The 27,446-nt window shown below is 41.5% G+C and overlaps 1 protein-coding gene across 5 annotated transcripts; it reads left to right on the top strand.

Annotated features, from left to right (window-relative positions):
• The first annotated feature begins 395 nt into the window (after positions 1 to 395).
• Positions 396 to 26,893, top strand: POGLUT3 (protein O-glucosyltransferase 3). 5 transcript variants are annotated; one of them, XM_063671403.1, is made up of 10 exons: positions 429 to 819; positions 1,060 to 1,182; positions 7,864 to 8,061; positions 12,573 to 12,856; positions 16,790 to 17,006; positions 17,638 to 17,834; positions 19,516 to 19,710; positions 21,303 to 21,407; positions 22,581 to 22,714; positions 24,052 to 24,167. In XM_063671403.1, the coding sequence occupies exons 1-9, from the start codon at positions 618 to 620 to the stop codon at positions 22,677 to 22,679; spliced, it is 1,620 nt and encodes a 539-aa protein (XP_063527473.1). In that variant the 5' UTR covers positions 429 to 617; the 3' UTR covers positions 22,680 to 22,714; positions 24,052 to 24,167. The 5 variants fall into 5 exon arrangements, with proteins under 5 accessions (XP_054296264.1, XP_054296265.1, XP_063527473.1 ...); XM_063671402.1 differs by lacking the exon at positions 22,581 to 22,714 and having other exon boundaries at positions 432 to 819; positions 24,052 to 26,893; XM_054440289.2 differs by lacking the exons at positions 1,060 to 1,182; positions 22,581 to 22,714 and having other exon boundaries at positions 396 to 819; positions 24,052 to 26,893.
• The last annotated feature ends 553 nt before the right edge of the window (positions 26,894 to 27,446 follow it).

Genomic DNA, 27,446 nt, shown 5'->3' with positions numbered 1-27,446 from the left:
TAATAACAATAATAATAATAATAATAATAATAAATTAAATTAGCCAGCGTGGTGTCGTGTGCCTATAGTCAGTCCCAGCTACTCGGGAGGATGAGGCGGGAGGATCTCCTGAGCCCAGGAGTTCCAGGCAGCAGTGAGCTGTGGTCGCGCCATTGCACTCCAGCCTAGGCGACAGAGCCAGCCCTCTTGTCTGTATAAAAACAGAGAAAGAAAAGAAAGAAGGAAAGGAAGGAAGAAAAAGAAAGGGAAAGACCACTGGAGGTGGAGGCCAGGCGTGCCTGAGGCCTTGGCAATCGCAGCCAGCGCACACTCGCAGCTTCGGTCTCTGGGCGGACCTCCCCACCCCTTTCCTCCACGGGGCCTATGGGGCTGCGGGGAGGAAGGGGCGCGCCCATCGTCGACCCCTACAGGGCGTGCAGTGGGTGATTGCGGCACTGGCTCGCCTTCCCGCCCGAGGGAGCCGGGGCGGGACACCGGGCTGGAAAGGGAGTCTGCGCCGCAATCTTTCCCGCCCGAAAGACCCGCCCCGCGGTGGGCCCCAGTCCCCGCCCGGCCCGCGGCGCTGCCGGCCCCTCCTCGCCGCCGCGGAGCTGGACCGCAGTTGTGCCCCGCCGACCATGCGCCGCCTCCCGCGGGCCCTGCTGCTGCAGCTGCGCCTCGCCCTGCTGGTGGCCGCGGGGGCCCCGGAGGTGCTGGTCAGCGCGCCGCGGAGCCTGGTGTGGGGGCCCGGGCTGCAGGCGGCCGTCGTCCTGCCGGTCCGCTATTTCTACCTGCAGGCGGTCAACTCGGAGGGCCAGAACCTCACTCGCTCGCCCCCAGGTAGTGTCCAGCCGCCGGCCTCCCTCGTCCCGCGGCCGGGTCCCCGCGCGTCCCCGCCGCCCGGGAGTCTGCCCGCGGCCTGTGTGGCGTCCCTCCCCGGCGTGTGTCGCCCCTTTTTGGGTCTGGTCAGCTCCTCTTCCCTCCTCCCGCCCGTACTCAAAGCGGGCAAAAATCACCACGGAAGTTTGTGGAATGAATGAATGAATGAACTCGAAGGGCTCTTCCGCATTTAATGTGCAGGGACTGATGTTGCGAATGGACGGGGCCCGGGCGTTACAAGGAGTGTGCCTGAGTCGCACGTTGGCTTCCATCTCGGACTTAGTTGTCTGAACTGTGAGGGACTGCAGGGAGCGCTTTCCAGTGGTGAGTCATCAAGCCCACGGATCGCGTCGGATTACATGGTTTAGGCCTGATGGGTTTGGAGCAACTCCTACGCAGAGGAAATGTCAGAGCCGTAGGAAGGAGGAGGGGTTTACGTGTTCGTTTTTTGTTTCCTTTTTAGTTCTGAGTTCTTGAAAGCAGATTACAGGAACTAGGGAAACTCAGTAGAAATCATTCGGTTTTCCCTCCACTGAGGGTGAGATGGATCTCGTCCTGAATCCCTTTCTGCCCGGTCCTCCTCCCACGTTGTCCTTCACGTCTTACCTTTGCAACTTCTTAAAACTTGTCCTGCTGGTTTCACGCTGTTGTCAGTCAGGATTTGCTAATGTATGTCCAAGTTTAGGGCTCTGGCCAATTAGCACCTTGCTTTATCAGCGAAGAGACAGTTAGAATAACCCAGTGCCTCTGCCCCTGCTACTCCAGCTGGGAACATAGCTGCCAGAAGTGTGTCCCAGCTTGGGAAAGGGGTAAGGGGGTCTTGACAGTTGGGCAAAGCAGAGAATTTAGGAACCAAACATAATTCATTTTTAGATTTAATGATTTTTAAAATTTCATTCATTCAAGAAATACTTCTTTGATGTCTACTTCTGTGTTTGGTAATTCTGCTGGGAATCTAAGGATGAAAAGACAATGCCTGCCCATTAAGGAACTTACAGTCTGTTGGTCAAAGACATGCAAATAACTGATCACTGTACAAGATAATTGAAGGTATGTACAGAGTGCAGTGGCAACATTGAAGCACTGCCAGAGACTGGAGAAATCCAGGAAGATTTCAGGAGCAGAGACTTGAAGGATGAGAAGGTTTGCTGGGCAGGCATATAGGTGGACGCTGTGGCATGTGCAAAAAGCACAGAGGCATAGGAAACCGTGGTGTTCGGGAAAATAAGTACTGTAATTTAATGATACTGAGCAGAAAAGGCTAGTTGATTGTAGCCTGTGGTCTTCAAGCGCCTTGAATGCCAAGCAAATGACTTTATAACTAGATAAAAGAGAGCCACTGGAGAAATTTGAGCTGAGGCAACAATCTGCCTCTCCCTTAACCACTTCAGTGGCTTGTGTTCTACATTTGATTCAGAACACCACTCCTGAAGTTGTCTTTGGTCATTGCTTTGATAACGTGTCTACCAGTTAGACCCTAAATACTCAGACAACTGGTTTCATATGCATGATATGCAGTCAGGTAAAATAATTCTGACTCTATTGACAGAAACGCATGTGTGTATATCAGGGTTTCACATACTTTTTCTTTAAAGGGCCAGATAGTAAATAATTTAGGCTTTGTAGGTGATATCATCTCTCACATTTATTCAGCTCTGCTTTGTAGCCATGGACATATAGCAAACCCGTTTATGTTACAATAAAACTTTTTATGGCCACTGAAATTTCAATTTCATATAGTTTTCCATAAGTTACAGAATATTATTCTTTTGATTTTTCTCCAACCCCCCGCCCCCTTTTTTTTTTAGGAGACAGGGTCTTTGTCACCCAGGATGGAGTGCAGTGGTACAGTCATAGCTACTGCAGCCTCAAATTCCTGGGCTCAAGGGATCCTCTTGCCTCAGTCTCCCCAAATGCTGGGACTACAGGCATAATCCACCATGCCCATCCCCATTTTAAAAATGTAAGAATCATTGTTAGCTTCCAGGATTTACAAAAACAGGCCCTGTGCTGGATTAGCTATAGTTTGTCAATCTCTGATGTATGTTAAAGACTCTCGATTAAAATCCAAATGATACATGACTTAAAGTTGTGTATACATTTTTATATGTACATATATTATATATATACATAAATATATTTAAACAAACGAAAAAGTTTACAAACAGTTTCTATTAAATATCTTAATAGAAGGAAAGTTACATTTATGTTTCTGCATGGTTTACCCCTGTGATCTGTGATTTTTCTTCTTTTTACCTTTTTTAGTCTTAGAAAGACTTCCCAGCCTGGGCAACATAGCAAGATTCCATCTCTACTTCAAACAAAAATTTTAAAAATTACCTACTTGGGAGGCTGAGGCAAAAGGATCAGTTGAGCCCAGGAGCTCAAGGTTGCAGTGCATTATGATTGTGCCACTGCACTCCAGCCCGGGCAACATAGCAAGACCCTTTCTCTAAATAAATAAATAAAATGGGACTTTTCGGACAACCTTACTTTCATTCCTTTGGATTCCCTTTGTTTCCTTTCAGGCCTCTTGATTTCTGGCTTCCAGTTAAAAAGCTGCCCTATAGTTCTGAAAACTCACCCAACTAGTTTCTTACATTTCTGCCACCAACATTCACTTCCAAGTCCTGAAGTCTTTCCCTCTTCAAGAACCAACTGAATAGCTGGGTATTCATGCCTTGTAATCTCAGTACTTTGGGAGGCCAAGGCTGGTAGACTGCCTGAACTCAGAAGTTTGAGACCAGCCTGGGCAACATGGCAAAACCCATCTACCAAAAAAATCCAAAATATCAGCCAGGCGTGGTAGTGCACAGCTGTGGTCCCAGCTACTGGGGAGGCTGAGGTGGGAGGATCTCTTGAGCCTGGGAGGCTGAGCTTGCATTGAGCTGAGATTGTGCCACTGCACTCCAACCTGGGTGATGGAGTGAGACCCCGTCTCTCACACACACACAAAAGAACTAATTGGAAAAAGAGGAAAAATCTTGTCAAGCTGTAGCCTGTTGTACACAACTTAGAAAGTTTCCCTTATTATCACTCCCATTCGACAGTGTAGAATTTATCTGAATGCCACTATTATGCTGCATATATCCAAGTACCCAGATAACAAAAGTACTGTGAACTTCAGTGATCTAAAGCAGGACATCTCAAACTGGGGTTCACAGACAGAAATTACAGGGTCTTTTGTCCTTCGGTGGGGGGAAAAAACTGTATCTTTATTTTCAGTAAACTCTTGCTTAAATTGAACATTTCCTTCAATTATGAATGTAGGCAGTACCTGTTGATACTATTATATTCCCAGTCTCTAGCACAATGCTTGCCAGAGATGCTGAGTAACTATTGTAGATGAAAAGAAATAAGGGGTGGAGGGAGGGATGATTGAAATATGTCAAGATGGAACGATATAAATACTTATTTTCTACTCAGTCTTCTACCTTCATCAGTAATAATATCTTCATAAAATAATCTTACCTCCTGGTTGTGTAGTACTTTAGTGTTTTATACTATGCCTTGCTTAATTTGTCCTCCAAAATAGTCTTGTAAGGTAGGAAGGATAGATATTACTGTCTTTACACATAAGAAACTGGGCTCAGTGAAGCTAAAATGCCTTGCCCAGTGGGCTCCACAGCGAATGTGTCAGAGCCAAGGCAGGAACAGCCCTTTGAACTTCTACTTCATTGCTCTTTCTGTTTTATCAAATCATCCTTAATATGATTGTCGTACATCAGTTTACAATAAGGTCTTGGAGGGTGTTCGTCGTTGGCAGCTAGCCAGATATTTTTGGAGGCTTTCCATTTAGCCTCATGGTACAACACCTTGGCCTTCTGGGATTTTGTTTCCCTTGACCATGTGGGGTCAACACTTTTGCTGCAGCTGTAGAGAGCCTTAATGAGCTTCCTAAACAACAGAGGAGGAGATGACTCCATTGTATCCGAAGTGCCAGAAGTATTCCTCCAACTGTAACTGCTGCAAAGCTACATTCAAATATTGGCTCTGCTGCTCATTATGTATGTGACCTTGGGCAAGTTACTTTACTTCTTGGAGCATTGGTTTCTTGATCTATAAAATGAGAGTGACAGATACCTACCTCAAATTTCTTGTAGGAAATAAATGACATAGAAAATACATATGAAAGTCTCAAACCCATAAAAAGTGCTAAGTGAATTTCTAAATATGCTTTTGATTTCTTACCAAATCAAACATGTTCAAGATTTCTGATTCTAATGATGTAACACTTTGATGCTGCCAACCTCCTTTTATCTACATAGTCACTGCATTCTCATCCAGTTAGCTATTTTTCTTAAGTTTGAATTTATTGAGTAGAAAACTCAAGCTGAGCCTCAATTCTTTTTTTTTTTTTTTTTTTTTTTTTTGAGACAGAGTCTAGCTTTGTTGCCCAGGCTTGAGTGCAGCGGCGCGATCTCGGCTCACTGCAACCTCCGCCTCCTGGGTTCAAGCGAGTCTCCTGCCTCAGCCTCCTGAGTAGCTGGGATTACAGGTGTGCACCATCATGCCCGGCTAATTTTTGTATTTTTAGTAGAGAAGGGGTTTCACCATGTTGGTCAGGCTGGTCTCAAAATCCTGACCTTGTGATCCACCTGCCTTGGCCTACCTGTGCTTGGATTACAGGTGTGAGCCACCACGCCTGGCCGTTGAGCCTCAATTCTATCCCACTATATTAGTACCCAGAGCTAATGAGAATTTTCATGCCTTCCATTTGAAGCAATTTGAAATTTCACTCTTCTCATTTTCTCTTTTATGAGGTTAGAATTCTTATTTCTATTTCAGTCCTGATCAATATTATCTTGCATTGATTCTAACATTAATTTCATGTCAACAATGACACAGGCATGACAGATTACTGTAAAAAATAACTGAACATTTAAAATATATATTTCCAATGGCTATATTATAGTTGTATACATACATTTTGAAATGTAACTTTTAAATGATATTTCAGCAACAAAAAACATTACAACTGGAAGCAACCATAATTATTTAGTCTAATACTTTCAATTTACAAATAATTGACGCATTTTGAAGCTAGTTGTTTTTTTCTGTCTTTCCCAAAAGTCACATAGTCAATAATATTCTTGTCTTATATCTGTTTTGTTTATTTAAAATAATAATATATGGAGAATAAGACATTTGATCAGGAAATAAGAAAACCTTTTTGTACTTTTCCAGTTTGGGGAGGGTGCAATGAAAATGGCTTTCCAATTCCCAGACTTTCCTCTCCAGATTTCGATCTGCTGCGCCATGTTGCCTTTCTGAAACCATCTGGGAAATAATGCAAAGCAATAATTTATGTGTTTCATTTGTGCAGTTCAGGTAACTGGCCAACATTTCTAATAATTTCCTATTAAATTATTACCACTTTATAGCATCTTCCACGTTTATTATACTTCATTTAGGTTAGCAGATTTATTTCGTAATTTTATTATACTTGTTTCAAGGATCCTAAAATGTATATGTTTGATACTCAATTATTAATATTTAATAGCAAGATGTCAGATACCACATTGTTATTACTAAATTGAAGAGACTGAGAAACATTTCTGCAGACTCACAAGAAAAAAAACCCTTAAAGATCAAAAGAAAGTAGATATTACACTCACTAGATTAAGAAACTAAGAATTTCACAAACTTGTTTAGTAATTTCAAAAGATATATTTTAAATATTCTAAATTTTATAATATGTGAAGTGAAAAACAACTTTGGTCACAATTTTCCGTTTGCTAGGACTGTGGATTTCAAAGGATTCATTACTTTTTTAGCATTTCTCTTTGATATGGTGATCTAAATGGTATATCCTCTGCGCTCTCTGAAGGAAGAAGTTTCAAAGTTTATTCCTGGCCACAATAACACTAATCACAACAGTATCATTTCAAAGCCTAAATGTCAGCTAATAGGAAAGGGAAAGTTTGTTAAATAGGTATTATTTACCTAGAACAGAAACCCCACAAAACTTTGAAGGTGGAATGGATTATTACAGTGTAACTGTTTCATTTCAAGCTGAGCAAACAGACTCAGAAGTAATCTCTAGTATTTACAAAGATGTGTATGTGTGTGTTTGTGTGTGTGTGTATGTGTGTGAGCTTGTACAAGAGTCTGGTAACTAGCTGTAATCTCTCTCTACATAAGGAAATGGCCTTAGAAGTACCACTTGAAATTTGGGCTTAATAAACGGGGAAATTTTCACAGAAATGAAGGTTATTAGATACTGAAATGGTATACAAAGAAAGCTTGTGTGTATTTTACAAGGAGGAAGTTCGATTATTAGAGAGATATGTCATGCTTAGAGTCCATGGATTTTTAACTATTTGGGCTTTAATCCTACCCAAAGGAGGAAAGACCAAATAAGCAAAAAGTTTATTTTTTATTTGCTTTTAAAAAATGATTTGCTTTTGTTCATGCAGTAAATCTTTATTGAATGACTAATGATTCAAATGTTGAGTCTGATCTGTGGTTTGAATACATGAACCAGACCAAGCTCTGTGGCTCAAGCCTGTAATCCCAACACTTTGGGAGGCTGAGGCAGTGGGGATTGCTTGAAGTCAGGAGTTTGAGATCAGCCTGGGCAACACAGCAAGACCCCTTCCAACCCATCCCACCCCCCCACCATCTCTACAAAAAATTTTAAAAATTAGCTGGGCATCGTGGCACGCTCCTGTAGTCCCAGCTACTCATGGAGCTGATGCAGGTTGAGGCAGGAGGTTCATGAGCCCAGGAGGTTGGAGCTGTAATGAGCTAGGATTGTACCTCCGCACTCCTGGCTGGATGACAGAGCAAGACCCTGTCTCAAAAAGAAAAAAAAAAAAAAATGCATGAACCAGACATGATAGTTCCTGGCCTCAAAGATCTTCCAAAGGAAATGATTTTTTTTTTTAACCACCAATTCTTCAGGAATAAGCAACATATTTAAGTTATCCAATAACACTTATCCAATAATTGTAAATCATAATCATGACATGGTAGAGTTGTTTATATTTCTTTTCCTTTTAGGTCAAACACCATTCAAAGTAGTAGTCAAATCTCTTTCACCTAAAGAGTTGGTCCGGATACATGTCCCTAAACCTTTGGACAGGAATGATGGAACATTTTTGATGAGATATAGGATGTATGAGACTGTCGATGAAGGGCTGAAGATAGAGGTCCTTTATGGTGATAAACATGTGGCTCAGTCTCCCTATATTTTGAAAGGTAAGTGATTATTATATACTCCAGAGTCAGCCTTGTGTGTAGGTCCCATGCCTTTCAGAATGGCCTAAACCTGATGACCTCAAAGTCATGTGCAGTAGAGTAAACATTGTATACATACCTCCTGGAGCTCAATTTAAATTTTAAGGGAAAGAAAATTAAGTAAAGAGATTTAAATGATAAGAAAAAAATCTTGTGTATTTACTATTTGCGAAACTCTTCATTCCTTTGTGTAGATCCATATTTCCATCTAGTAACATTTGCCTTCTGCCTAAAGGATTTTTATTAATATTTATTTTACTGTGAGAATGCTGGTGATGAATTCTTCCAGCTTTTGAAAGTCTGAAAAAACTGTATTTTGCCTTTTGTTTGTTTGATTTGTTTTTTGTTTACTTTGAGACAGGGTCTTGCTCTATGGCCCAGGCTGGAGTACAGTGGCACAGTCAAAGCTCACTGCAGGCTGGGCACGGTGGCTCACACCTGTAATCCCAACACTTTGGGAGGCCGAGGCGGGTGGATGGCTTGAGCTTAGTCATTCAAGACCAGCCTGGGCAACATGGTGAAACCCGTCTCTACTAAAAATACAAAAATTAGCCAGGCATGGTGGTGGCGCAAGCCTGAAGTCCCAGCTACTCGGGACGCTGAGGCTGGAGAATTGCTTGAACCCGGGAGGTGGAGGTTGCAGTGCGCCAAGATCACATCACTGTACTCTGGCCTGGGTGACAGAGCGAGACTCCATCTAAAAAAAAAGCTCACTGCAACCTCAAACTGCTGGGCTAGGCCATGTGCAGTGGCTCACACCTATAATCCCAGCACTTAGGGAGGCCGAGGCCAGGTGATCGCTTGAGCCCAGGAATTCAAGACCAGGCTGGGCAACATGGCAAAAACCTGTCTCTACAAAAAGTTAGCTGGGTGTGGTGGCACATACCTGTAGTCCCAGCTACTCAGGGAGGTGATGTAAGAGGATCGCCTGAGCCCAGGGAGGTTGAGGCTGCGGTAAGCTGTGATCGTGCCACTGCACTCTGGCCTGGGGGACAGAGTGAGACCCCCTGTCTCAAAACAAAATAAAACAGAAACAAAAACTGCTGGTTTAAAGCAAACCTCCCGTCTCAGCCTCTCAAGTAGCTAGGACTGCAGGCACACACCACCATGCCCAGCTAATTAAAAAAATATTTTTTTGTTTCTACAAAACATTTTTTTGTTTCTACAGGGTCTTGTTATGTTACCTAGGCTGATCTCAAACTCCTGCGCTCAAGTGATCCTCCTGCCTCAGCTCCCCAAAGTGCTGGGATTACAGGCATGAGCCACCATGCCCGGCCTAGTTTGCCCTGGTTTTTAAAAGACATTGTCTCTAGTTATAGTTTGATGGGTTTTTTTTCTTTTGATACTTTAAAGATGCGGTTCCACTGTCTTCTCACTTGCATTGCTTCTAACAATAAATCTAGCATTTTCCTTATCTTTGTTCATCTGTGTTGCTTTTAAGGTTTTCTCTTTATCAGTTCTTTTGAGAAGTTTGATTATTATGTGCCTTGGTGCAGTTTCCTTAATGTTTCCTGTGTTTTGGATTTGTGGAACTTCTTGGAATTTAAATCATCCAAGTGATTTAAATTTCATCAAATTTAGAAAAATTATGGCCATTATTGCTTCAAATTTAGAAAAATTGTGGCCATTATTGCTTCAAATATGTTTTCTGTTCCATTCCACCTTACCTTCAAGTATACTAATTACCCATATATTGGGCTTGAAACTATCCTATGGTTCATCGATACTCTTTTCATTTTTTAAATTCTTTTTTCTCTTTGTTTCATTTTGTATAGTTTCTATTACTGTCTCTAAATTCTCTTTTCTTCTGCAATGTACAATCTGTTGTCAATCCTATACAGTGTAGTTTTCACCTCTTGATGCTTTTTCATCTTCTTGAGCTCTTTTCTGGGGTGCAGTTAAATTACTGGGAAATAGTTTAATCCTTCCAAGTTTTGCTTTTACAGTTTGTTAGGTGGGACTAGAGCCATGTTTAGTCTAGGGCTAATTATTCCCCGCTACTGAGGTAAGACCCTTCTGCATACTTTACCCAAGCCCTATGAATTAGGAGGCTTTCCAATCTGGCTGGTACCCACTGGTAAGTACTGTTCTCTCTGGTCATTTTGGATGGGTTCTTCCCCTGTCTTCCCCAAGAACATATGAACACTCAGGTGGCAAATATCTTAGATGTCCATTTCTCTGCCTGAAATCTGTTTTCATCCTTTGTCATTATCATTCTAAATATTTAAATGTTATACCTAAATAGTTAAACTGTATTATTTTTAGAATCAGTACAGGGGAAGAACTCATCCAAAATGCACTGATCATATGCTCTGCTCAATATGTGAAGAGGACCTTCTACAGATCTCTAACGTTCTCTCTGTGCAGTGCTTCCTTTTTAGATACTCTGTCCTACAAAGTCTAGAGCTGCCTTGGTCTCCCTGGACTGTCAGCTCTGTCTCCTCAACTCAGTGAGGCTGCCTGGCTTTGCCTACAGTCCCCCTCCCTGTACTACAACCTCAAAGCTCCCTTAAGCAGTAGGCTGTAGGAATTGTAGGGCTTCCCTTATTTGTTCCCCATCTCTCAGACTCACTGTCCTTCATTGCCTAATACCTAGTGCCTTAAAAACTATTGTTTAAGGCCAGGTGCGGCGACTCACGCCTGTAATCCCAGCACTTTGGGAGGCCGAGGCAGGTGGATCACTTGAAGTCAGGAGTTCGAGACCAACCTGGCCAATATGGCAAAACTCCATCTCTACTAAAAATACAAAAAATTAGTTGGGCGTGGTGGTGAGTACCTGTAATCCTAGCTATTCAGGAGGCTGAGGCAGGAGAATCACTTGAACCCAGGAGGCGGAGGTTGCAGTGAGCTGAGATCACACCACTGCACTCCAGCCTAGGCAACACAGTGAGACTCCATCTCAAAAAAACAACAACAAAAACAACAAAAAACTATTGTTTCATATGTTTTGTGGGAGTGTTTTCTGGTTGTTTCAGGTGGGATGGTACATCAGTCCCTGTCACTTGTTGTCAATGAAAAGAGTCAAACTTATGGCCAGGCATGGTGGCTCACGCCTGTAATCCCAGCACTTTGGGAGGCCGAGGCAGGTGGATCACCTGAGGTCAGAAGTTTGAGACCAGCCTGGCCAACATGGTGAAACCCCGTCTCTACTAAAAATACAAAAATTAGCCGAACATGGTGGTGCGCACCTGTAATCCCAGTTACTCGGGAGGCTGAGGCAGGAGAATCACTTGAGCCCGGGAGGTGGAGGTTGCAGTGAGCCGAGATCATGCCACTACACTGCAGCCTGGGCGACTCTGCCTCCAAAAAAAAAAAAAAAAAGAAAGAAAGAAAGAAAGAAAGAAAAGAGTCCAACTCTAAAATATTTGAAGAGCTTTATTCTGAGCCAAATATTCAATTCAGTGAGACTACCTGTTTTTGCCTACAGTCCCCCTCCCTGCACTACAGCCTTGAAGCTCCCTTAAGCAGTAGGCTGTAGGAATTGTATGGCTTACCTTATTGTTCCCCCATCTCTCAGACTCAATGACCAATGGCCCATGACACAACCCTCAGGACATCCTGAGAACCTGTGCTCAAGGTGGTCAGGCTACAACTTGGTTTTATACATTTTAGGAAGACATAAGACATTAATCAATACATATAAGATTTACATTGGTTTGGTCTGGAAAGGAGGGACAACTGGAAGGGGTGGGGGTGGTTGGGAGGGGTTGGGGGTAGCTTCCAGGTCATAGGTAGATTCAGAGGTTTTCTGATTGGCAGTTGGTTGAAAGAATTAAGTTATTGTCTGAAGACTTAGAATCAATAGAAAGGAATGTCTGGGTTTATGATAAGAGTTTGTGGAAACCAAGATTTTATCATGCAGATGAGGCTTCCAGGTAGCAGGCGACAGAGAAGAGATTGCAAATGTTTCTTATCAGACTTAAAGAGTCAGTTCAACAAAGTTTGTGTTGATGTTAATGCTGGTCAACTGGGCCTGAATTCCAAAAGGGAGGAGGGTATAATAAGGCATGCCTGGTTCCCCTTTCCTTCATGGCTGAACTAGTTTTTCAGATTAACTTTGGAATGCCCTTGGCCAAAAGGAGCGATCCATTTGGACGGTCTAGGAGGCTTAGAATTTTATTTTTGGTTTACATAATGTCTAAAAATTAATACATTCTTTTTCTCCTTGCTAAAAGGTAAGTTGTTTTATGTTTGCCAGCCATTTTTACCTTACTAGAGATGAATTTATCAGCTAAGTGACCGAGAGTAGGTTAGATTGGGAGAGGACATATACTAAACTGTTTATCCAAGGTGGTGTGAAAAGGAAAGTAAAAGTGTAGGACTCTAACATAATCACTTACACCACTGATTTGACTAGGGCAGATTATCTCTGGATAATCTTAGAATTCACCAAGAAGCAGAGACAGAAGTGACTCCCTGTGTTGTGGTGCTTGCTAATGGAGTACGGCCTTTTTCATGTTTTCCTTCCCTAGGACCAGTGTACCACGAGTACTGTGAGTGTCCGGAAGATCCTCAGGCCTGGCAGAAAACTCTTTCTTGTCCAACCAGGGAACCACAGATCACAAAAGATTTTGCTTCCTTTCCCAGCATCAATCTCCAGCAAATGCTAAATGAAGTCCCCAAAAGGTTTGGGGATGAGAGAGGTGCCATTGTTCATTACACGATTCTCAATAACCATATTTACCGGAGATCTTTAGGGAAATACACAGACTTCAAGATGTTCTCTGATGAGATTTTGTTATCATTGACAAGAAAGGTAGGAGAATGAATGAATTGATAATACAGTTTAATTATTTAGGTATAACATTTAAATGTTTAGAATTATAATAACAAAGGATGAAACAGATTTCAGGCTGAGAAATGGGCATCTAAGATATTTGCAACCTGAGTGTTTATCATGTTCTCCATCTTTGTGGATATTACTTTCCTGTAAGATTTAAAATTAAGTGGCTTGAGGCCAGGCATGGTGGCTCATACCTGCAATCATAGCACTTTGGGAGGCTGAGGTGGGTGGATCACCTGAGGTCAGGAATTCAAGACCAGCCTGGCCAACATGGCAAAACCCCATCTCTACTAAAAATACAAAAATTAGCTGGGCATGGTGGTGGGCACCTGTAATCGCAACTACTCAGGAGGCTGAGGTAGGAGAATCGCTTGAACCCGGGAGGTGGAGGCTGCAGTGGGCCAAGATTGCGCCACTGCACTCCAACCTGGGTGACAGAGCGAGACTCCATCTCAAATAAATAAATAAATAAATAAAATAAAATAAAATAAAGTGGCTGAGCCCCCATCCCAGGTAGGTATGCCATACAGGACACTCCCAAACTTTCTTTGTGCTTCCAGAGATTTATAACAAGGTTACTTCTTATTCTTTTTTTTAATAGTCTATATTTACAGTATCCAAATGGAGCAGTCTCTTATTTATTTATTTATTTATTTATTTTTAAATAGGGATGGGGTCTTGCTGTGTTGAGCAGGCTGGTCTCAAATTCTTGGGCTCAAGCCATCCTCCTGTCTCAGCCTTGGTCCTAGCTGGGACTATAGGCATGCACAACCATGTCAAGAGGTCGCTTTAAGTTCTCTGTTCCTGCTGAATACTACTCCTGCTTAGATTTCACCTTCTGCAGCTGTTTTCTTCTCTTCACCTCAAAATGACTTGAACTTAGAACACATTTTCCTTGTTTTACCCTAAGCATACCTAGAAGATAGTGTGCATGGAACATTTTGTCAAAGCTTGGGCTACCAGAAACAGGTTGGTTTTTTTTTTTCACCAGTGCATACTAAAAAACAAACAAACAAAAACCCTGATATTTAAAAATAGACATTTCTGCACTAATCAGACTCTCAGTCATGCTTGCCTCTGGGAATTTCTCAGGGCTGTCCTTGACCTTAAGGTCTTAGCCTCTCACTAATGTGGTTAGGCCTCCTGTTTTTCAGGCTCTCCACATCCCCCAATAGCACCCCCTTATCTCACTATTCAGCCTCTCTTTCCACATTTGCAGAACTCTAAATTCCTCTTAAGCAGAGCAACTTAAACCACCTTTTGTTCTTGTTTCTGATCACACAGGGTGAAGGATGAAGGTAGGCAATATTTATCTTTCTTATTCAGAGAGACCATAAAGGGAGTTTTTTGTTTGTTTGTTTGTTTGTTTGCTTTGAGATGGAGTCTCACTCTGCCGCCCTGGCTGGAGTGCAGTGGCACGATCTCGGCTCACTGCAACCTCTGCCTCCTGGGTTCAAGCGATTCTCTTGCCTCAGCCTTCTGAGTAGCTGGGATTATAGGCACACGCCACGCCTGGCTAATTTTTGTATTTTTAGTAGAGAAGGGGTTTCACCATGTTGGTCAGGCTGGTCTCAAACTCCTGACCTCGTATCCACCCGCCTTGGCCTCCCAAAGTGCTGGGCATGAGCCACTGCGGCTGGCCAAGGGAGTTTTATAAACCAAAAAAACCACTGTTTTCCTGATATGTTATACAATTCCCCAAGTATGCTGACTGTGTGGCTGCAGTCAGTTCTTACTTTAAATAGCAGTCCCCAACCCCTCCACCACCAGCCCACAATGTGAGGATACAAGCATATGATGGGCATCTGCTCCTAAAGGTAGTGTTCTCTTCCCGGGCTACAACTAGTCAACTGTGCCCTGTATTCTTGCCTCTTTAATCCATGTTGCTGGCTTCATAGCAGTAGATTTCAACCAGGGATGATTTTGCCCCTCAGAGGACATTTGCCAATGTCTAGAGACATTTTTGGTTGTCACAACTCAGGAGTTGCTATTATCATCTAGTGGGTAAGCATCCTACAATGCAAAGGATAGCACCCCCCAACCCCATAGCAAAGAATCATCCAGCCCCAAATGTCAATAATATGAGCTTGAGAAACGCTACTCCACAGTGAACACTTCCAATGTGGAGTTTATTAATGAGTTTATAAATAATAGCAGGGAGGCTGGGCATGGTGGCTCACACCTGTCATCCTAGCACTCTGGGAGGCCGAGGCAGATGAATCATTTGAGGTCAGGAGTTTGAGACCAGCCTGGCCAATATGGTGAAACCCCATTTCTACTAAAAATACAAAAATTAGCCGGGTGTGGTGGTGCGCGCCTGTAGTCTCAGCTACTTGGGAGGCTGAGGCACGAGAATCACTTGAACCTGAGAGGCAGAGGTTGTGGTGAGCCAAGATAACGCCACTGCACTCCAGCCTGGGTGGCAGAGTGAAACACTGTCTCAAAATAATAATAATAATAATAATGACAGGGAAGCAAGAGGGTGAATATTCACATCTCTTGCCCTTTCCTTTTGTTCTTTGCCCAGTGGCTGGGGAAGAAATAAATCTAAGATAAATGAGACTCAGTCCTAGTCTCTGAGTAGCCCACTCTAGTGGGATTTGTTTTTGTTGTTTGGAAGTGGGGGTGGGATGTGAATACAAACAAATAATTATATCCCAATATGATGATAGGCCTCAAGAAAAGTAAGTACCTAGGGTTTAAGTGCCTGAGAAAGGTGAGTCATAGAAGAGGTGATGTTAGATCTGGGCTTGAAGGATGAGAAAGAAGACTGCCAAGTTAAATAAGTAAAACATTCCAAGTGAAGGGAATTACATGTTGAGGTGGATGGCATTTTCAGAGAGTAGCCTAACGTTTCCTGGTAGGTGGGCAGATGAAAGATGAGGCTTATAGCCAAGCTGGGACAAGATTGTGAGGCCTTGAATGCCAGCCAGAGAGTTGAGATCTTGTGCCATAGGCTTAAGGTTCTGTTAAGCTTGGTAGTGACATTAACAAAGTTATTTTAGAAATTTTAGTTTTGGAATTAATTTTAGTTTTGGAAATCTGAGCAGCCTTGTGGAGAGCAGATTACAGTATGGAGAGCCCAGAATCAGAACACCTAGTAAGGAAGTTATTGCAACAATCTAGGCAAGAAATGATGAGGGCCTAAACTGAGACATTGACCGTGGAGATGGAAATGGACTGGCAGGTTCCAGAGGCAAGGGCACATGAGGTAAAGACGGGGACAGTGAAGGAAAACAAGGGTTTGGTTCTAACTTTGTAAATTCTCTTGCTTAGGCAGCTGGCAGAGGGTTATCGAAGCTACTCATTCTTACCTCTCCACACAATTTTCACTTCTCTAACACTACATTTTATTTTATTTTATTTCTTTTTCTATTTTTTTGGAGACAGAGCCTTGCTCTGTCGCCCAGGCTGGAGTGCAGTGGCGCGATCTTGGCTCGCTGCAACCTCTGCCTCCCAGGTTCAAGCGATTCTCCTGCCTCAGCCTCCTGAGTAGCTGGGATTACAGGTGCCTGCCACCAGCCCAGCTAATTTTTGTAAGTTTAGTAGAGACAGGGTTTCACCATGTTGGCCAGACTGGTCTCGAACTCCCGATGATCCACCCGCCTCGACCTCCCAAAGTGCTGGGATTACAGGTGTGAGCCACCACGCCCAGCCTCAAACATTGAATTTTACATGCACCTCTGGACAGATGTAGCTGACTCCTGGTTAAGTGAATTTGTCATGTAGGATCCTCACAGGTGACAAATTCACAGGCATCCTGTCAATGACAGGCATTCGTCTCTCTTCTCTGTTTTTGAATGGTTAGCCCTGTCAAAAATATGTAAGAAAACCAAAGAACTGTTGTACTTAGTACCAAAGACTGAGATCTTCCCAGCACTGATGTTTGTTTATATGTTTATTTAGGTCCTTCTCCCAGATTTAGAATTTTATGTTAATCTTGGAGATTGGCCCTTGGAGCATCGAAAAGTCAATGGAACCCCCAGCCCCATACCTGTCATTTCATGGTGTGGCTCTCTGGATTCAAGAGATGTTGTCCTTCCAACGTATGACATCACCCACTCCATGCTTGAAGCCATGCGGGGTGTTACAAATGATCTCCTCTCTATTCAGGGAAATACAGGTATTCAGGGAAATGCAAGGCTAATTAATGAAGAAAAAGCTTAGAGACAGAGTGGGTTATACATATATGTTTGCATTCAGTAGCATATTAGAAAAAGTCTTGTATTCAAAATTCTGACCAACCTAGGGATTAAAGATTTGTGGATGTTCCTCAGTTATATAGTTTTTTCTGGTCACCCTTTGTAAGAACAAAGGCCTAGCTCACGTTTTATTGTGAAACACAGAAAATGGAAGAAGCTAATGCCTTGGTGAGTGGACCAAGTCACTGAATCTCTTTTTGCTTTGAACATGGTCCAACATTATTTCAGGTATTTCCTAGTATTATACAACAGAATACACCAATACTTGTGTGAGCTTTCACTAGCAGACAAATAGATGAAATTAGAGCATTCTTTTATATAATACAGCAAATAAAAAGACTGTTTTTTTTAAACTCTAAACTTGAAAGTACTTCTGGCAAATTGAGACTCAATCCCATATTTTTGTTGAAATAGCATCTACTTTAGAAGATGAGTTGATGACAAAAGAGCTTTAGCATCTTAAATGACAATGGTAGATTAAAGAGGATTATGCTTACCATATTAAAATGTCAAATTCATAATCCTAATTTTTTTATGGCTTCAAACTCGTAGGGCCTTCCTGGATCAATAAAACAGAAAGAGCTTTCTTCAGAGGTAGAGACAGCCGAGAGGAGAGGCTCCAGTTGGTACAGCTGTCCAAAGAAAATCCTCAGCTACTAGATGCAGGAATTACAGGATATTTCTTTTTCCAAGAGAAAGAAAAGGAGCTTGGAAAAGCCAAGTTGATGGGTTTCTTTGATTTCTTTAAGGTATGCATTTGAGTCTTCTTCTATGGATATGAAGTGATAAAATTGTATTAAAAGTCTACCAAAATAGGTGGGCTTCAGCAAATTTCTCCTGGCTTGTGAACTGACACACATGTTCACACTTTCTTATTAGATATCAGGAATTACAAAACTCACTGTGGTTTCCTTCTTTCGTTGTTAAGTTTACCAAATAGCTCAGAACTGTACTTAATTCTCAAAATATAGTACAAGGATTAACCTGGGATTTTGGTGTATTTATGTCTCGTTTTTCTTTCTTTTTTTTTGTATTTGCTTTCATAAACTGGGAATATAAATACCTTTTACATAAAGTGATCTCAAATGTCTTTTATAAATAGAAAAAGCATAAATTCCATATACGTAAAGTGGGAGTTGGGATTAGGGTTCAAGGCCTGCTTCTAATCCTGCCTCTGCCACCAACTATGGGACCTTCCTGTCTTGGTGCTTTGGTCTTTAAACCCATGTGATGCCTGCCTACTCCTTCAGAGCATTATCACGAGGCCCAGAGGAGAGATGTGAACAATGTGACAAAACCTGATGGGCTCAAAAACTCCCTTGTACCAATTATTTAAGAAAAAATTATTTACCAAATCTGGGAGTGTGTCTTCTTCATCCCAGAGTGATATAATGAGTAGAACAGGGGATTTGGACTCAGAGAATGAGGTTTATACATTTCTCTGAATACCAGTTTTCTCATTTATAAAAACAAAAAGAAGGGGTTAATAATACCTGCTTCAGATTATTCTAATTGAATGAGGTTTAATGCCTACGAAAACTACATTTGAAATGGAAAACAAAGTATATTAACCCAACAAATATGCAGACAGCTTACCTACTGTGTTGCCAGCATTGCCCAAGTCCTTAAATGTCTCCAGGTTTCTATCTCCTCAGCTCTAAAACTGTAAAATAGAGACAATGCCTGCCTGTTTCATAGACTGCGTATAAGGAACAAATGAAATAATGAATAAATGAAAGTGTTCATTGTCATCAGTATTAAGCTTTAAGAATTTTGAAAATAGTTTTCCTGGCTGGGCGTAGTGGTTCACACCTGTAATCCCAGCACTTTGGGAGGCTGAGGCGGGCGGATCACCTGAGGTCAGGAGTTTGAGACCAGCCTGGCCAACATGGGGAAACCCTGTCTCTACTAAAAACAGGAAAAAGTTAGCTGGCTGCAGTGGTGGGTGCCTGTAATCCCAGCTACTCAGGAGGCTGAGGCACCAGAATTGTATGAACCCAGGAGGTGGAGGTTGCAGTGAGCCAAGATCACGCCGCTACACTCCAGCCTGGGTGACAGAGCAATACACTGTCTCAAAAAAAAAAAAAAAAAAAATTAATTAAAACTTAAAAAGAAAATAGTTTTCCTACCTGTTTACAGAAATCTGGATTCCATATTACAGAGACATGATTGAAATAGGTCTTCACTCCTATTTCCAAAAATTTAGCACCTTACCTTTAAACAATATATTTCTTAAAATTAATCTGAGAAAGGCTGCTTGTGATTTTTATACAAAGAGAAGATGTAAGTTATAAAATAAAACTTTTAAACACAAAAAAGTTGGAAAATGGAAAATAATTCCTCTGTAGTTGGTATTACAGTGTTGATGAGGAGCAGAAGTGAAGCAAATGACTACTGAAAGTTTGTTTATGTTTGTTTTTCATCTTCCAGTATAAGTATCAAGTAAATGTGGATGGGACCGTGGCTGCTTACAGATATCCATATCTCATGCTGGGCGACAGTCTGGTTTTAAAGCAGGACTCGCCATATTATGAACATTTCTACATGGCACTAGAACCTTGGAAGCATTATGTTCCAATTAAAAGAAATCTGAGTGATTTATTAGAGAAAGTTAAATGGGCTAAGGTATGCTTCCAGCAATTTTTATTTCTTTAAGCAATAACAAATTCATCAGTGTTAGTTAGATGAGTTCCATCACAACACAATTTGATTTGACATAATGGAATGAAAAGAAATATTATTTTCTGAAATTGCTGTTCCCTTGAAATATCTAAAGAATCAGCATCAGAATCATTTCGCATACCCTCTATCAACATTTTTGAAGATTTTCAGAAGATTTGAAGTCCAGCCTTATATAAAATACAGATTTTCTAAATGCTATGTTTACACATACAAACAAGAACATACAAAATGCAAATTACTGACTGAAAGACCAGAGTTAAGGTGCTTTATGAACAAGAAAATATTTTAGGCAATTACAGTACTCTTTTCTTATCCCCAGTTAGAAAAAAGGCACAAATTCTTAATGAATGCATGTTATACAATGCAAGAATCACGTTTCCTATAAAATAGGAATTCCTTTTTTAAAAGGAAAAGTATTAAAAAGCTGTTGCGTTTTATTATAAAACTATAAAAATGTACCCTTCCATTATGAGACTTTATGCTAAGATTCTAAGAAACAGTATATGGTTATAGAAATAATTGGGCGCCTGAGGCAGAATCACTTTTGTGACCCTTCATAAGAGCCTCAGTTGCTTGCAAATGGCTTACCTGCGGGCAGCGTTGTAGAAGATTAACTGTTTTCCAAAAGTATAATTAGGAACGCTGACTATTTCTGGTACTGAATGAACAGCCTATGGGTACTAATGACTGAATTTTTCGGTTACAAAAGCAATACAGTCTTTTATAGCTACCATTTTATAACACAACTTTTTGGCTCTGACTGCGTATTTGCATGGAGCTTTTAAAAGATGTTATAACGTGAAAACGGGTTCATTCTCCTGTCATGCAGAGAGGAAATAGGCTGGTGGGACAGATGAGGAAGCTGAAGAGTACTTCCTGCGTGGCCAGGAAGTACCAAGATGGCCACAATAGGGGCTGCATGTGGGTTGTTGCACTGTGGGCAGAAGGAGTGCTTTCCTAGTACTGTGGAAGAGGGGCCAAACATGTGATCATTCCTCTTTAACAGAGATGTCTAGGAAAATACTCTGTCTCTTCCTGTAGCCTCATTCTTTTATTTATTTATTAGTTTATTTATTTATTTATTTATTTATTTATTTTTGAGACAGAGTTTCACTCCGTCGCCCAGGCTGAAATTCAGTGGCACGATCTCCACTCACTGCAACCTCTGCCTCCCGGGTTCAAGGAATTTCGTGCCTCAGCCTCCTGAGTAGCTGGGATTACAAGTACCTGCCACCACACCCAGCTAATTTTTGTATTTTTAGTAGAGATGGGGTTTCACCATGTTGGCCAGACTGATCTGGAACTCTTGACCTTAAGTGATCTTCTAGCTTTGGGTCCCCAGAGTACTGGGATTACAGATGTGAGCCACCGTGCCCGGCCCCTGTAGCCTCATTCTTAAGTTATAATTCCATTATGTTCTGTCTTTCCCATGCTGTTCACTTTCAACCCCACATCTGTCCCACCTCACACTTAACCCTCTCTTTGTGGGTCACGGTAGTAATTTTCATTCATTTTTATTTTTTTTAACCTTTCAGGAAAATGATGAAGCAGCCAAGAAGATTGCAAAAGAAGGACAGTTGATGGCTAGGGACCTACTACAGCCACACAGGCTTTACTGCTACTATTACCAAGTACTGCAGGTCAGTTCAGAGTGTCTGTCCACACTGCTGGGTCAGGTGTCCTCAGACTACCCGGTTGGCCTGTACACTTCCTGCCTGGCTTCCTGAAGGGCTCACAGTCAGCCTATGGACTGCTGGCTAAGCCAAGGCACTTGCCTAGGGAAAGATAGTGCTAAGTCTTCATTTGGTGGCCCCCTTTTTTTTGTTTTTTGTTTGTTTTTTTTGAGATGAAGTCTCACTCTGTCGCACAGGCTGGAGTGCAGTGTCTCAATCTCAGCTCACTGCAGCCTCTGCCTTCCAGGTTCAAGCAATTCTGCCTCAGACTCCCAAGTAGCTGGGATTACAGGTACGTGCCACCATGCCCAGCTAATTTTTGTATTTTTAGTAGAAACAGTTTCGCCATGTTGGCCAGGCTGGTCTTGAACTCCTGGCCTCAGGTGATCTGCCTTGCCTTGGCCTCCTGAAGTGCTGGGATACAGGTGTGAGCCACCATGCCCAGTCGTGGCCTCCATATTTTCATCTTTATTCCATATTATGTAAAATGATGCTGGGAGCTCTCACAAATATAGATTAGCAGCTCCTCCCATCTTCTCAGTGCTCTCTTTTATTAAATGCTTTATTGAATTCCTAGTGTAGGTGTTCTGGAACCTCAGAGAAAAACATTTTTCCTTATCTGGAAAACAAGACAGTTGGACTGGAGATCATTAACATCCCTTTTTACTCAAAATGTCGCCTCCTTATTCTCCTTGATACTTAGGATTCATGCCTTTCATAGTACAAGGCAGAATGCAAATATTTAGCTTGCTATAGCAAACAAACTAATGAAAAATATGTATAACAGTTCTAACACCTTAGGGCTGAATCCTGAACTACAATGTTTATTGGGAATCCGAGGAGTGATCTTTTGAGTAACTACCTTGAGTTTTACTCAGAAAAATCTAGACAAGAAGGATAAGAAAAGGAAATTATTGTCTTGTTTTTAACCTAAATTTATTTTTCTGTAGGCATAGTAAAAGTAAATTTCGCTAGATGCTTGTGGATACTACCCTCTCATATTTTCATTTTCATAGAAAAATAAAAATGATAAGTTACACTATTTACTAGAAGCAGCCCTTCCTTCCCTTAAATTGGTCTGTCCCCTCTGTTGGTCTAGCTTTAATTGTTAAACAGTTTTTTTAACAATTTCTTGGCCAGGTGCAGTGGCTCACACCTGTAATCCCAGCACTTTGGGAGGTCGAGGAGGGTGGATCACCTGAGGTCAGGAGTTCGAGACCAGCCTGGCCATCATGGTGAAACCCCGTCTCTACTAAAAATACAAAATTAGCCAGGTATGGTGACACATGCCTGTAATCTCAACTACTCAGGAGGCTGAGGCAGGAGAATCGCTTGAACCTGGGAGGCGGAGGTTGCAGTGAGCCTAGATTGCACCACTGCACTCCAGCCTGGGCAACAAGAGCAAAATGCATCTAAAAAATGTATATATATGTATTTCTTACTCGGTCACCTAGGCTGGAGTGCAGTGGCATGATCACAGCTTACTGCAGCCTCAACCTCCTAGGATCAAGCGATTCTTCCCCCCTCCCACCTCAGCGTCCCACTGGTAGCTGGGACTATACCACCACACTCAGCTAATTTATTTATTTTTTTTAGAAACAAGCTCTGGCCATGTTTCCCTGGTTCCTCAAGTGATTCTCCAGCCTCAGCCTCCCAAATAGTTTCAATTTTAATGTTAGGAATTTCTCTCTCTAAAATATTAATTAGGCTCATCTACTGTGTCAACATTTTGTTGCATTTGGTCCAGTACCAGGAATATACAGAGAAAGGGACATGGAATCATTGAACTGAAATATCCAATTTATGTCTGGGCAGGGTGGCTCATGCCTGTAGTCCCAGCACTTTGGGAGGCTGAGGTAGGCAGATTGCTTGAGTCCAGGAGTTGAAGACCAGGCTGTGCAACATGGTGAAACCCCATCTCTACAAAAAATGAAAAAAATTAGCTGGGCATGGTGGTACACGCCTGTAGTCCCAGCTACTTAGGAGACTGAGGTGTAAGGATCACTTGAGCCTAGGATGTTGGAGGCTGCAGTGAGCCAGGATCACGCCACTGCACTCCAGCCTCGGTGACAGAGTAAGACCGTGTCTCAAAAAAAAAAAAAAAAAACCAACTTAATTTATAGAAATATTTCACTCAGGGCCACAGTGGAGGAACATTCCACAGACCTGTTGCCATTCAAAAATGTGTGTGACTATAGGCCTAAAGGAAAGGATGTGTGACTGCCAACTTTTCAGATGGTTATCTTGTTTGTTTGCTGGCTTGAGTATTCAACAAAGTTAATTATTCATTAACAAGTGGAAGATAAATGCTGAGAGCTGCTGTTTGTTTCAGGTAGGGACGTCTGGCTTGGCATCCCTTTTGTAGAGGCTTCCAACCAACACATAAAATTGTGGATTGGGGTTTCTTGCTAGATTATGAATTATCACTAGTACCTGTGATACCTAAAGTTAAAATGTAACTTTAGGACTGGAATAAACCAGACCTTTGGTTTTAGTCTGAAGACACACAGCAACTAGAAAAGATGGCGTCACTGCGGATGGGAGTGGGTGGGGGATTCAACAGAATGCAGTGTGAACTAACCTTTCAGTTCCCTTTAAACCCACATTACAGAAATATGCCGAGCGCCAGTCCAGCAAACCCAAAGTACGTGATGGAATGGAACTTATTCCTCAGCCAGAAGATAGCACAGCCATCTGCCAGTGCCACAGGAAAAAGCCTTCAAGAGAAGAACTTTGAGTCAGCCCAGATTCACACTCCTGTGTATCCCGGCTACATCTTTAAGGAAAGATTGAATCTAAGCTGTGAAGGACAGTACAGAAGACTGCACCAAGTGGACTAGTTCTCCCAGTGGCTTTATATATGTAGGTGGATATAGCAGTACTGGTTGAGTATCCCTTATCTGAAATGCTTAGGACCAGGAGTGTTTCAGGTTCCAGATTTTTTCAGATTTGGGGATATTTGCATAGACATAATGAGATATCTTGGGGATGAGATCCAAGTCTAAACACAAAATTCAATTATATTTCATATATACCTTGTTCACATACCCTGAAAGTAATTTTATATAATATTTTTAATAATTTGTGCATGAAACAAAGTTTGTATACATTGAACTGTCAGAAAGCAAAGGTGTCACTATCTTAGTGACCCATGTGGTGGTGTCAGCACTCAAAAAGTTTTGGATTTTGGAGTATTTCAGATTTTAGATTTTTGTATGAGGAATGTTCAACCTGTATTTGAACAAGCATTACCAAATATCATTGAATATTAATATCTTTTGTGTAAAAACTGCTATTATCAGCATCATAGTTTCTCTAAAAAGAAAACTTGGGGATCATAGCCGATAGAGAGGCTTGCTAAAATATAAATCAGCCTCTGCAAAACTGTTTACATATTTATTGGTTTACATATTTTATTGGTTTATTTCTATCCCCTGTTCACTTTTTCTCTTCCACTTCCAATTATGAAGAGAAAATATTTGTTCAGGGTTTTCCCCCCGCCCCCCATCACTGCATAATTTCTCCTCTTACAAGCTGCTTTTGGCTTTCATTAACAACAGCTTCCTTTTAGAAGGTCTGATAAGGATATTTAAGGAAGAAGAGAATGACTCTGTTATTAAAGGTGGCATGGAGACTGTGGAGGGAATATGTTTTAAAGCACTACTCATATCCTTTAAACTAAATTTTGCCAAAGCCTGAGACAACATTAAGGAGAAATTGTGCCTTAAGTTAGTAATTCCAAATCTATCTGAGTTGTATACCCATCAAAGACAATACAGTTACTAACATAGATGAAGGTATGCTATAGGCATCATTCATTATCTCTATATTGAATAGGTGAAAGATAACTGTAGTCAGGTGAAGGGCGTTCATTATTTTTAAGCTGAAAAGGGGATCCTTGAAAACACTGAAAACCTCTACAACAATCTTCAGGAAGCCTGCTATCTTGGGATTCACTAATAATAGGCCAAGAACAAAGGCAAGCATCCATTCCTCACTCCACCACTTTTCTATTTCAGTGGGTATCATTGCTAAGATAAAGACTTTGGAAATTTCCTCTCTGTTTTAGGACAGGGTCGGGATTTAGGACTCATAGCCTGAAAGCTCATTACATACTCCTTGTAACCATCAGTCCAAGGTTCAGTTCACTAAAGTGCATGTTCTAAAACAAGAGCTATCCTTATTCCCAATTTTAAAATATGTACTCTGGCCGGTTGCAGTGGCTCACGCCTGTAATCCCAGCACTTTGGCAGGCCGAGGTGGGCGGATCTTTTGAGGTCAGGAGTTTGAGACCAGCCTGGCCAACATGGTGAAACCCCGTCTCTACTAAAAATACAAAAATTAGCCGGGCATGGTGGCATTTGCCTGTAATCCCAGCTACTCAGGAGGCTGAGGCAGGAGAATCACTTGAACCTGGGAGGCAGAGGTTGCAGTGAGCTGAGATTACACCACTGCACTTCAGTCTGGGCGACAGAGTGAGAGACTCCATCTCAAAAACTGAAAATAAAAATAAAAATATGTACTCTCCTAATTGAAATATTTACCTAATCTGGAAAACAGTGTAACTATTTTTAAAGTGGTTACATCTATTCTTGCTGAAGAACAATAAACAGAATTTTTTGACTAAGCATAACCAAATTTCAGAACCGTCTAATCAATGCCAAGTATCCAAGGCAAACTCTAATACCCATCCATTGTGCAAAACCACAAGCACACAAGTATTAAATAAGAGCAAGCTGTCCTGAGACCATACCTAATGAATTTGTGTCTTAAATATTGTACATAGTGTTTGAGGCTTGTCAAAACTGGGATTATGGCAAGAAAGGTTGCCTGCCTCATACCTTTCTGCCTCAAATTCCAGGTGCTAAAGCCTAATGGCATTTTAAACATCTTAAATTTTTAAAAATGTATATTGCCTCTGCCAAACGGGCCTAATAGTTAAAAGCAAGTTGAGACAAACCAGGCAGATTCAGTGTGTGGAACAGGAAGGATGTGCTTTAAAAAAAGGTGGAATCCCTCAAAAAATTCTATAGGGAGACAGCAGCCTTAATCTACATAATTCTTCATCTCGCCAATTCAGCTGCAGCCTTTAAAGAGTTAGTGTTAATGGCTTTCTGGTTTGAAAACGAAAATGCATCTATGTGGTTGAAAGTTTGGGAGGAGATTCACCAATATCTGAGGAGAAGATGGAGTGAAGGGAATTTTTACTTTTTGCTTTATACCTTTCTATAATATTTAGATTTTGTTTTACTGTAAGTATGGATCAAATTGCAAAATAAAGAAAAATGCCAACCTTAGAAAAGACAATAAATGCACAAAAGATATAAATAGGAACAGGAAATATTTATATTTTTTCCAGTTTGCTCTTTTTAAATCTATGTTTAGAACTTTATATCTTGGGACTTATGTATATATACTTTTTAAATAAATTTTCTAAATAAAAAGTTGAAAAAGATACCTTTTGTTTTTTAAGAAAGAGGTTGTAACCACTTATAGCCCTGGTATTTCTGTAACTGCATTGGTCTAATTTTGATTCTATTATGTCTTCATGAATAAATGAACCAAAATCACCACTCAGTCCCTAAAGGGCAGAAATCTATAATAACATTAGAAGAAAGAAAAGGCCAGTCACGGTGGCTCACACCTCAGCACTTTGGGAGGTCGAGGCAGGAGGATCACTTGAGCCCAGGAGTTTAAGACTAGCCCGGGCAACATAGTGAGACCCTCAACTTTACAAAAGAAAAAATTTAAAAATTAGCTGGACATGGTGGTGAACACCTGTAGTCCCAGCTACTTGGGAGGCTGGGGTGGGATGACTGCTTGACCCCAGGAGTTTGAGATTACAGTGAGCTATGATCATGCCACTGCACTCCAGCCTGGACAACAGAGCAAGATCCTGTCTTGAAACCACCTCTGCAAAAATTATAAATGAGAAAATCATTACCGTGAAAGAGATCTGACCTAACCAACTCCATCTTGATTCTAACCTCCAAGCTGTCCTTATTT

The sequence above is a fragment of the Pongo pygmaeus genome, chromosome 9 (genome assembly GCF_028885625.2).
Source record: "Pongo pygmaeus isolate AG05252 chromosome 9, NHGRI_mPonPyg2-v2.0_pri, whole genome shotgun sequence".
Classification (NCBI taxonomy): Eukaryota; Metazoa; Chordata; class Mammalia; order Primates; family Hominidae; genus Pongo; species Pongo pygmaeus.
The sequence above is the reverse complement of the archived record's forward strand: the minus strand, read 5'-3'. Positions and strand labels throughout refer to the sequence as shown.

Coding starts and splice junctions, on each gene's coding strand:
- POGLUT3 (XM_063671402.1), top strand. CDS start 618: ATGCGCCGCCTCCCGCGGGCCCTGCTGCTGCAGCTGCGCCTCGCCCTG. Junction 12,857..16,789: donor TGTTATCATTGACAAGAAAG/GTAGGAGAATGA, acceptor ATGTTTATTTAG/GTCCTTCTCCCAGATTTAGA. Junction 19,711..21,302: donor AGAAAGTTAAATGGGCTAAG/GTATGCTTCCAG, acceptor TTAACCTTTCAG/GAAAATGATGAAGCAGCCAA.